The following is a 12095-nucleotide window of genomic DNA, read 5'->3' as shown; positions in this document are numbered from 1 at the left end:
CCCTTTCACACTTGTGCGACTTCTCCTGCAACTTTGGACATCAGAGTCGCATGACAAGTCCTACCCCGTGATTCCCAATGATAACCATTCATATCTGTGTGACTTCAAGTTGCACCGACTTCAAAGTAGTCCCTGTACTACTTTGGTCTGACTTTGATGCGAGTTGAGGTCCATAGACCTCAAGTTTACACAGGCGTTCCCTGAAATTGCGGCAAAATCACGTCGAAATCACAGCCACAAGTCTCGGCAGTGTAAAAAGGGCCTCAGCGATGTTGTAATAAAGTTGGCAGACTGCCTGTGTTTTTTTTTTTTTTTGACAGCTGTCAGCAGTGAGCAGAGAACTCTCTGCACTGAATCGAGGAAATGCTGTTTTAAGATCGTTCATCTCTAATGTCTGCAGTCTGACCATCTCTTGTATCATGTCTGCAATCTCTGACCATCTCTTGTATCATGTCTGCAATCTCTGACCATCACCTGTATCATGTCTACAAGCTCTGACCATCACCTGTATCATGTCTGCAATCTCTGACCATCACCTGTATCATGTCTACAAGCTCTGACCATCTCTTGTATGTAATGTCTGCAGTCTCTGACCATCTCTTGTATCATGTCCGCCATCTCTGACCATCTCTTTTATCATGTCTGCAGTCTCTTACCATCTCTTGTATCATGTCTGCAGTTTCTGACCATCTCTTGTATCATGTCTGCCATCTCTGACATCTCTTGTATCATGTCTGCAGTCTCTGACCATCTCTTGTATCATGTCTGCAGTCTCTGACCATCTCTTATATCATGTCTGCAGTCTCTAATATCTCTTATATCATGTCCGCCATCTCTAACCATCTCATGTGTCATGTCTGCAGTCTCTGACCATCTCCTGTATCATGTCTGCAGTCTCTGACCATCTCTTGTATCATGTCTGCAGTCTCTGACCATCTCTTGGATCATGTCTGCAGTCTCTGACCATCCCCTTGTATCATGTCTGCAGTCTCTGACCATCTCTTGGATCATGTCTGCAGTCTCTGACCATCTCTTTTATCATGTCTGCAGTCTCTGACCATCTCTTTTATCATGTCTGCAGTCTCTGACCATCTCTTATATTATGTCTGCAGTCTCTGACCATCTCTTATATCATGTCTGCAGTCTCTGACCATCTCTTATATCATGTCCGCCATCTCTAACCATCTGATGTGTCATGTCTGCAGTCTCTGACCATCTCCTGTATCATGTCTGCAGTCTCTGACCACCTCTTGGATCATGTCTGCGGTCTCTGACCATCTCATGTGTCATGTCTGCAGTCTCTGACCATCTCTTGTATCATGTCTGCAGTTTTTGACCATCTCTTATATGATGTCAGCCATCTCTGACCATCTCATGTGTCATGTCTGCAGTCTCTGACCATCTCTTGTATCATGCTCATTGCCTTTCACTAGATCCTTTTGTGTGTCTGCTGATATTAACTGAATTTTATGTTGGGCCCTTTGGTGATTTGGGGAAGGGCGGGGACACCCCGTCTTAAGAATGTTGACCACCACTGGTGTAAAGTAAACACAAGTAAGCTTTAGGCTTGACATGTTAAAACATTGTAGTTGTAGTACATACATCATTGGAAGAGCCAGGTATATTTTTGCCCTCTCCTTAGAGCTGAATATTGGGCAGTATCGGCCGGTTCAGTAGAAAACGGCCGACGTTCGGCCCATGTGTACGGAGCTGGTCTGACAGAAGCCATCCGAACGGCCAACATCTGTTGAAGGGGCATGACAGAGAAAGGACTGCCGATCGGCGCTCTCAGCCAATGGTTCAGCCCACTGGGTTGAATGAAGAAAACGAATAGTGTGTACTAGGCTTTACCCCTTGAGTTTTCTTACTACAGGTACTCTTTAATAAGGCTGGGCCTTGTGCACTGTTCTCAGAAGTAGCCCGTATCACCAAGCACCAGACTCAGTCCCATTGGTTTGTATGAGATGTGCCTTGCTCTCCTCTCTCCCCTCCACCCGAGAGTGTTTGTTTGTGCTAATCCTCTCCCGGCCAGCTGCTAACGGCGACATGAGGGGCTTGGCCGGCTGCCTCCGAGGGAGGGCAGGATTGGGGGGGGGGGGGGCAATTAGTTCCTGATGTCCTCACATTAGGAGCATTAATAGGACTAAACAGGGACTCCCAGATGGTGGCACTCCTCCTCATGCTTGAAACAAATTAATAGTATCCTCCTTCCTCCTCTGTTATTTTAGGAAGCTCCCCTCCTCCCTCCCGCCCTGCCCGCCACTCCTTCCATCACTGCCAGGGACATGGCTTGTTTAGGACAAAAGCACAACTCATCCCTGTAACCGAATCTATTTAATCTCCCCAGCAGGGGATGGTGAGCGGCACACGCTAGACTAAAACTTTGCAGGCGCTAGTTGTTCGGTTATTCACCCACAAGTGTTTGAAAATGTGAAAATGTTACCCCTTTGTTGCTGGGGATAAGGCAGTGCAAGGGACACTTTTTTTTTGGTTAACCCTAACATTGCCGGCATTAACATGAAAGCTCTGCAGGTTCACTTTAAAGAACGAACGATTGAGGATGCTCCCCTGTTCTCCTTAAAGTGGTATAAAATAAAAAAAAAAAAACAAAAACATTATTTTATTGCAGCTTACCAAATCTTAGATGTGGTGGCTGCATTAGTTTTCTTTTTTCAGGCTTTTTCCTTTTTATTTTCCCCTGGTGACCTAGCCAGTAAGTCTGTTGTTTTTCAGCTTATATTAAAGTAGGGCTGTTACTGATTAAAAATTTCGTGTTCGATTAATCTTTTTTTTTTTTAATCGACTAATTTCAATTAATTATTACGCACATACAGATCCAACTACTTTTAGCTGATTTAGCACCGCGAAGCTGGACATAGCGGGGCATGGCTAGGACGTCACACGTCATAAACTCAGTCTTACCGTGCCCATAATCGCAGCCTTACTGTGCCTATAATGCAGTCTCACTGTGCCCATAATCTCAGACTTACCATGCCCATAGTCGCAGCCTCACCGTTCCCATAATGCAGTCTCACCGTGGCCATAATCACAACCTCAATGTGCCTATAATTGCAGCCTCACCGTGCCCATAATGCAGTCTCACCGTGCCCATAATGCAGTCTCACTGTGCCCATAATGCAGTCTCACCGTGCTCATAATGTAGTCTTGCTGTGCCCATAATGCAGTCTCACCGTGCCCATAATGCAGTCTCACCGTGCCCATAATGCCGTCTCGCCATGCCCATAATGTAGCCTCACCGTGCCCATAATGCAGTCTCACCGTGCCCATAATGTAGCCTCACCGTGCCCATAATGCAGTCTCACCGTGCCCATAATGCAGTCTCACCGTGCTCATAATGCAGTCTCACCGTGCTCATAATGCTGTCTCACCGTGCTCAAAATGCAGTCTCGCTGTGCCAATAATGCAGCCTCTTCGTGCCCATAATGCTGTCTCACCGTGCCCATAATGCAGTCTTGCCGTGCCCATAATGCACTCTCACCATGCCCATAATGCAGTCTCGCCGTGCCCATAATGCAGTCTCACCGTGCCCATAACGCAGTCTCACTGTGCCCATAATCGCAGCCTCACTGTAGTCAGTGCCTGTGCCTGGATTACACAGTCTGCGGGTATCTCCCGCTGTGTGTCTCCGAGCTGAGTGTGAAAACTTTGGCCACGCTGTGAGAAAAGTCCCGCCCTCCTCCTAGATCAGCTCATGTGATAGACAGAACACTGCGTCTATCACACCAGCTGATCTAAGAGGAGGGCGGGACTTTTCTCACAGCGCGGCCAAAGTTTTCACACTCAGCTCGGAGACACACAGCGGGAGATACCCGCAGACTGTGTATGACATATAGTGGAGGAGGAGGGAGCGGAGCGCTGCGCTGCAGCCACAGCTTGGCCCAAAGTGGCCCCAGGGCAGGCAGCCTACCGATCAAAAAAATTTACGATTAATCGAGGAATTAATCGTTAATTTCCGCAGCCCTACATTAAAGTGATACAAGACTTCTATGTCCTGTATGTGGATGATGGCACTGTAATCATTTTAATTAAAAAAACATTTAAGTACCTTTTTCCTAAACAATATACAGCGGTCACATGACCCAGCTCTCTCCCAGTTTGTCTGCAGGAAAACATAAGCAGGAGGTGCTTCTAGTCCTCTGCTGCTGGTCAAGAAAAAAACAGCCTTTGGAATACAGAGTAAAAATAAATGCTTAAAGCGTTTGTTACGCCAACATTTCATATTCCTGATATGTGCCTGCTGTACCATGTACTTGTATGAGAAAGTATCCTGTTCTCTTTGTATTGCTTCCTTTGTGTGCAATCCCTGGTGTTCCTGCCAGTCCCGCTGCTTTCCTATTAACCACTTGCCGACCATGCTATAGCCAAATGATGGCTAGTTCTGGGAGGCCATCATATGACAGCCTACCGCTGGGCACGGGCGGTGTGCCCTGTGATCACAGTGCCAGGAGGACACTGCTGATCACAGATTGAGGTAAAGAGCCAATCAGTAGCTCTTTACCATGTGATCTGCTGTGCCCATTCACAGCTGATCATGGATGTAAATAGAAGTCGGTGATCGGCACTCCTTTCCTCATGCTGACAGCGTTTGGAGAAGAGAAAGCCAATAATCGGATTCTCTAAAAGGGACATGTACACTGATAATCAGGGCTCTGATTATCAGAGCAGTTCAAACAGTGCCCACCAGTGCTGCCAATGTGTGCCCATCAGTGCCTCCTCATCAGTGTCACCTACCAGTACCACCTATCAGTGCCCATCAGTGCTGCACACCAGTGCCTCCTCATCAGTACCACCTATCAGTGCCCATCAGTGCTGCCCACCAGTGCCTCCTCATCAGTACCACCTATCAGTGCCCATCAGTGCTGCCCACCAGTGCCTCCTCATCAGTACCACCTATCAGTGCCCATCAGTGCTGCCCACCAGTGCCTCCTCATCAGTACCACCTATCAGTGCCCATCAGTGCTGCCCACCAGTGCCTCCTCATCAGTACCACCTATCAGTGCTGCCCACCAGTGGTTCCACATCAGTGCAGCCTATCAGTGCCCATCAATTCCCTTTCATCAGTGCCCATCAGTGCAGCCTATCAGTGCCCATTAGTGAAGGAGAAAAATTACCTGTTTCCAAAAATTCCAAAAGTTTTCCAACAAACATCAACAAACCTATGTGAAAAAGTTTTTTTTTTTTTTTTCCCTGTCTTTTTTTGTTTGTTTAACAAAAAAATAAAAAACCCAGTGGTGATTAAATACCACCAAAAGAAAGCTATTTGTGTGAAAAAATGATAAAAATGTCATTTGGGTACAGTGTTGCATGATCGCGCAATTGTCATTCAAATGCCGCATACACACGGGTGGAATTTCTGACAACAAATGTTCAATGTGAGCTTGTCGGAAATTCCGACCGTGTGTAGGCTCCATCGGACATTTTTTGTTGGAATTTCCAACAACAAAAGTTTGAGAGCTGGATCTCAAATTTTCCGACAACAAAATCCGTTGTTAGAAATTCCGATCGTGTGTACACAATTCCTACGCACAAAATTCCACGCATGCTCGGAAACAACTAGAAGAGCCGCACTGGCTATTGAACGTCATTTTTCTCGGTTCGTCGTACGTGTTGTATGTCACCGCGTTCTTGACGTTCGGAATTTCCTACAACATTTGTGTGACCGTGTGTATGCAAGACAAGTTTGAGCCAACATCCGTCGGAAAAAAATCCCGGATCTTGATGTCGGAATGCCCGATCAATGTGTACGCGGAAAGCTGAGAATTGGCCTGGGCAGGAAGGGGGTAAAAGTGCCCAGTAGGCAAGTGGTTAAAAACTGACCACACTAGGCCGAGAACACACAGTGGTCAGTTATCTACATATGCTGGGAACTCGGTGTGCTCTCCTCCAATGATCAGACTTGTCCTGACACACTGCCCCTGCACAGTCATTCACTGGGAAGATCAGTGTACTGCTGTTTCTCCTTCCCTAGCTCTCTGAGCTCCTTATGCAGGTATGTGATCACATAAAAAAAGAGGGTGAAAATAAGAATATCATATTTTTTTTATATGTTGTTTTACAAGGTGAGGGTTTACACATACTTTAAAGCTGAGCTCCAAAATAAAATTCCTTATAAATTAAAGCTGAATGGCTACAGCCTCCAGGATTGTGTGTAAATCTGACAAGCAGACTACTGCCCTGTCAGATAGAAGCCCCCGCCATATATTCCAGGTCCGCTTGCCCATCTGTGGGCCCAGGATGTGTAGGGGGAGGGGGTGCCGCTCTCCTCCTCCCCTTGACCCGTAAAGCAACGTTTATGACGTCACTTCCGGGTCCGCCTCCGCAATCTGCATCGCATTACATTTAGTGGAGCACAGGGGAGACATGCAGGGCTTAGACCCCGAATGTCTCATTAACCACTTGCCAACCAGCCGCTGTCATACTGCAGCAGGTCAGCTCGTTCCCGCAAATCGCCATAGGTGTATGTTGGCACCTTTAAGGGCGATAGCAGGCGCGTGCCTGCAGCAGGGCGGGGGACCCGATTTGCGTGCCCGCCGGTCACGATGTCCGCCGGCCACCCGTGATCCCGGCCACAAGAGCCAGAATGGGGATCTGTGTATGTAAACGCACAAATCCCCATTCTGACAGAAGTGGAGAGACAGGTCTGCTGTTCCTACTAATCAGGAACGGCGATCTGTCTCCTCCTCTAGTCAGTCCCAGCCCCCCATACAGTTAGACCCCTTTCACGCCAAGGCATTTTTGCAGCGTTTTAGCGCTAAAAATAACGCTATTAAAATGCGCATAAAACGCTCCTTATGCATCTCAATGGACCCTTTTACATTGAGGCGTTGCGCTGGCGGAGCGTTGAGAAAAGTCCTGCAAGCAGCATCTTAGGAGCTGCTTTTGGGCGTTGAAAAAAGCGCTTCAAAAACGCCCCTCTCCATTGAAATGAATTGAAAACACTGTAAGAACGCCTGAATAGCGCCTATAATCCGCCCTGAGCTGTAGAAAAGTCACATGATCTCACAAAAAGGTAAACATGCAAGCAGAAATGAGAGCATCTACAACAACAGGACTGAAATTCTGGGAAGGTCAGAATGATTAAACAGACCATCAAAGTGCCAAAAAAACAAAATTAAAGTGCCAAAAAAAAGAATTAATCCCAGAAAAATGAAGATTTGAAGTAAAACAAGACACTGCTTGTTTTACATGATATCACAAAGGATAGACATGCAAGCAGAAAGATAGCATCAATAACACATGCTTCAATAACGCTTGAAAAACGCTGTTAAAACGCCTGCAGCGGTGCGTTAATTTTACCGCTAACGCCCCTAAAACGCTGTAAAAACGCGGTAACGCTAAGGCATTTTTGAAGCGCCTTGGTGTGAAAGGGGTCTAAGAAACGTTCCTAGGGAACACATTTAACCCCTTGATCGCGCCCTAGTGTTAACCCCTTCCTTACCAGTGACATTTACACAGTAATCAGTGCATTATTATAGGACTGATCACCGTATAAATGTCATTGGTCCCAAAAAAGTGTCTGATCTGTCCGCCGAAATGCCGCAATCCCGCTAAAAATCGCAGATTGACGTCATTATTAGTAAAAAAAAAAAATACATAATAAAATTGCCATAAATAAATCCCTATTTTGTAGATGCTTTAAATTTTGCGCAAACCAATCAATATAAGCTTATTGCGATTTTTTTTTTTTTTTTTTTTATGCCAAAAATATGTAGAAGAATATATATCGGCCTAAACTAATGAAGAAATAAATATTTTACATTTTTTGGGGGGGATATTTATTATAGCAAAATGTATAAAATATTGTTTTGTTTTTTTTTTTTTTTTTCAAAATTGTCGCTATTTTTTTGTTTATAGCGCAAAAACTAAAAACCGCAGAGATGATCAAATACCACCAAATGAAAGCTTTATTTGTGGGAAAAAAGGACATAAATTTTGTTTGGGTACAGCGTTGCATGACCGCGGAATTGTCAGTTAAAGCGACGCAGCGCCGTATAGCAAAAATTTGCCTGGTCATTAGGTGGTTAAAGAGAACCTGTCACCAAAAAATCATCCCCTATGTAATGAAAAACTATTTTTTTTTTTAAATTTGAAAAACCCGGTCCAACCCGGTACTAGCAAGGGGTACCTAATAAAGTGGCTGGTGAGGGTATATTACATATGCAATTACTGCTTCCTATTGCTTCCTAGTGCTATAGAGCATTCAAGTCTTAAGGCTGCCATACAAAGCTATATCTGTGGGCAGTTCATGCTGAGTCGGCAAAATTTCGAGACCCCCGCCCTGTTGGCACCACCTGACTCAACAAAATATAATTGTTCTATTTATTTTTGTCGAAGGAACCAGGTGGAAAAATTGCATTTCCAAGAAAAAGAAGTGAAGGGAAAGCTTCACAACAAGACATAGACAAGAAAATAAACTTGACAAGGGTTTAAAACTGTCCTTATTTTATCCAAGGGCTAAAAATAAAACTTTTGGTTTTAGATCTACTTTGGTAAAACCAATCCAGTTGGTGGTGCCTCCAGTCTACAGCAGCCAAGGAATCCTCAGCATCCAGCAAACTTTTGCATGTGTCGGATGCTTGGTGGCCCGATGGCCGCTGTAGTGCCTTCCTTTTTTTTCTATGGCCGCTGTGATCACCTTTCACTATGTTCACTTTTCTTTTTTATCTAATGTTAGTGGTTGGATTTATTTAAGACTTAGTGGTTGTAGACATAAAATATGAACAAAACATATCCCTTTATAGTGTTAACTTGTCTTAATTAGGAGCACTAAGTGTCTTTTTTGTCTGCTGCTTCGTTCCTCTGCTATCAGCATGAACCCTTTCTGACAAGGTTTCCTGACACCAAGAGAAAAAAGGTGACCATGGAGGGATCTCCAGCTGTTTGACAGCCTCAGCTCTGTCCCTGTGAGCTGTGTGAAGGGGGGGGGGGGTGTCCCTTCCCTCCAATCAGCTGTCAGATCTCTCCTCACTGAGCTCTGCAGAGTGTAACTTCAGATCTCTGCCCCCTCTTTTCAGTATCAGACATGCTTATAAATTCAGCACTTTGAATGGCTGTAGAGAAGAGATACCTCCAGACAGACAGGTACAACTTATGTAGGAGAATTTGTTTCATGGTGGTGTATCGCCTGAGGCCAGTCACTTCACTTAGTATATGTGAGGGTGTACAACCACTTTAAAGGAGTTGTAAACCCTCAATGTTTTTCACCTTAATGCATTCTATGCATTAAGGTGAAAAACCTTCTGTAGTGCAGCAGCCCCTCAGATCCCCCCTTTTACTTACCGGAACCTGGTCTTTCCAGTGACGAGAACGAGCACACCAGCTCCAGCCAGTGTCTCGGGACCTAATTGGATAGATTGATGGCAGAAGGAACCCACTGCTGTCAATCAAATCCAGTGACGCAGGGGGCGGGGCCTGCTGTCTGTGTCAATGGACGCAGCAGCTGGACACGGGAGCGCACCCGCATAAGTGCCCCGAGGAAGAGCGGCTCTCCAACGGGGCACTCGAGGAGGAGGAGCCAGGAGCGCTGCTGAAGGACCCCAGAAGAGGAGGATCGGGGGCCACTCTGTGCAAAACCAACTGCACAAAGGAGGTAAGTATAACATGTTTGTTTAAAAAAACAAATAAAGGATATGTAAAGGTTCTTTTTTTTTAAGGTTTATGGGTACCTTAAGGTTAAAGGTTAGATTCCCAGATGGAAAAATGCAGATTCACTTTACCTTAAATCGCACATGTTGACTCATTATTCTGTTTTTCTTTCTAGGAAAGGACTGAAGTTTTCCAACAATTCACTGAAGCTAAAGCTGGGATACTACTGTGCACGGTAAGTAACTGAGCTGTATAACCCTCCAAGGGGAATTTGTCAAAACTGGGGCGGATGTATGAATGAATGAATAACTTGTATAGCGCTACAAATGCTAACTGAATCGCCTCAAGGTGCTGATCCGTCCTGTGTTGTCCTGCATATTAAAAGAGGTGGGTCTTGAGTTTTTTTCTGAAGGCCCGATGGTTTTCTACCATGCGAATTTTAGTGGGTAGAGCATTCCATAGCCATGGTCCTTGGACTGCAAATCGTCGTTCTCCTTTTGATTTGTACCGGAACTTGGGAATGAGGAGCAGTTTTTGGTTGGTTGAGCGGAGGCTGCAATTGGATGTGTAGTGTTTTATTTTCTCGCATAGGTATCGAGGGGCATTTCCTTGTGTGCATTTGTGGGTGAGGCAGGGGGGTCTTGAAAAGTGATCCGATCCTTCACGGTTAGCCAATGTAGGGACCTCTAGGATGGGGAGATGGATTCCCAGGGTTATTTTCCCGTTACCAGTCTTGCTGCTATGTTTTGGACGACTTGTAGGCGTTGAATCTGGTATTTAGGTAGACCTATGTAGAGGGAGTTTGCGTAGTCGAGACGGGAGTTGATGATTGTTCCAACTACTACTGCTTTCTCCTTTTCTGGAATGAAGGGGATGAGTCTACGTAGCAGGCAAAGGAGATGGTGAGATCCGCTGACTACCGATCCTATTTGTGCATCCATCGTCATCGCTGAGTCGAAGATGACTTCGAGACTTTTAGCTTTGGTGCTTGGGCAGATGGTCTGTCCAAGGATGATGGGTGGTGCCCATGGGAGCTTCGTTTTTGTATTTTGGTTTGCGTGGAGGAGCCGAAGCTCTGTTTTGGATCCATTGAGTTTGAGGGAACTCGCGGTCATCCAGTCATCAATCGATGAGAGCCATTTTGTACAAGGCAACCAATCAGCTTCTACCTTTCATTTTCAAAGCTTAACTGAACAAGCTGAAGATGGAAGCTTATTGGTTGCCATGCACAGCTGATTCAGATTCTGTCTATCCCAGTTGTGATACCCCACAAGAGAGGAGCCAAGTGACGTCATCCGGAGTGTTTTTGTATTGCTCTGATCCACACTCGCAGAATAGAGCGAGGAGGTGATCGCGGTGGGCGGCTGACTGCTCTATGCGCTCGAGATACGATACTCATACAGTGAGTGCATCTTGTTTTGTGTTACTATGAGGCTTCAATAGTAAAGTTCATTGCGCAATGAAAGTTTTTATGTATTTTGTTTGCATGAATGAAAATTGAAATACTGGAGCCAAAATATCAGTGAATTTCCAATATTCAGCGGGGTATTGTGGGTGTAATTGGAATGTAGGCTGATTCCCATCCAATCAGGGAGACAGGCAATCTACCAGCGAACACCAGCTGTCTTATGAACTTTATATATTCACTCACTGAGCACTATTATATAAATGTATTATAAGACGCCAACAATTGCATATTGATCTAGGATTAACATAAGCGATCTTAATGAATTGAAATTACCTGTGTAATATTTATTTATTTATGGATCATATTATTTAATATTCTTATCACCATATGTTGGAAAAATATTTAGTGCACTATTTCACTTTATATGATTTTTTTCGGAGTGGTATCAGAACACTATCTCACTATATATAATTTTCATTTTTTGGAGTGGTATTAAAAAGTAGAGGTGTAGTTTATACACATTCGCATATTGTTTTAGGAGCAATATTAGCGATTTCAATTAATTGTAATTACATGTGTAATATTTATTTACGGATTTTATTATTTAATATTTTTATCACTATACTTTGGAAAAGTATTTAGCGCACATCTCACTTTATATAATTTTCATTTTTTGGAGTGGTATCAGAACACTTTAGTAGAGGTGCAGCTTTATACACATTTTTTAGTGTAAGGAAGAAGTGCAATAATCAACACCATCTCAAATATTTACATATTTTATCACTTGCACAAAGGATTATCACGGCATTTGGAATAGGATTCTAATAGATCTTATATGGTCACATCACTACACATTTTTTTATATGTTTGCCATAATATAACACTATACAAGACACCACAATATTCCATTAGCGCGTCAGGTCATTATAAAGTTTAATACCTGTTTATGAGTATACCATACGCAAGTCTTTGAACAGGCAGGGTGTACATGGCAGAACACCATGGAGGAAGCCACTGCTCTCCAAAAATAACATTGCTGTGCGTCTGAAGCACCAATGGGAAAATATTTTTGGACTGATAA

General features: G+C 44.4%; 1 protein-coding gene across 2 annotated transcripts in view; it reads left to right on the top strand.

Annotated features, from left to right (window-relative positions):
• The window catches only part of DDX31 (DEAD-box helicase 31), a 149346-nt gene that overhangs the window by 37989 nt on the left and 99262 nt on the right, over nucleotides 1–12095 (top strand). For both annotated transcript variants that reach the window (XM_073600533.1, XM_073600532.1), the window contains exon 14: nucleotides 9782–9841. In XM_073600533.1, coding sequence (XP_073456634.1) covers nucleotides 9782–9841 — 60 coding nt within the window. The remainder of the gene's footprint in view (nucleotides 1–9781; nucleotides 9842–12095) is intronic.

The sequence above is a fragment of the Aquarana catesbeiana genome, linkage group LG09, assembly GCF_042186555.1.
Source record: "Aquarana catesbeiana isolate 2022-GZ linkage group LG09, ASM4218655v1, whole genome shotgun sequence".
Lineage (NCBI taxonomy): Eukaryota > Metazoa > Chordata > Amphibia > Anura > Ranidae > Aquarana > Aquarana catesbeiana.
Note: the sequence above shows the minus strand (reverse complement) of the source record. Positions and strands in the feature narration are given on the sequence as shown.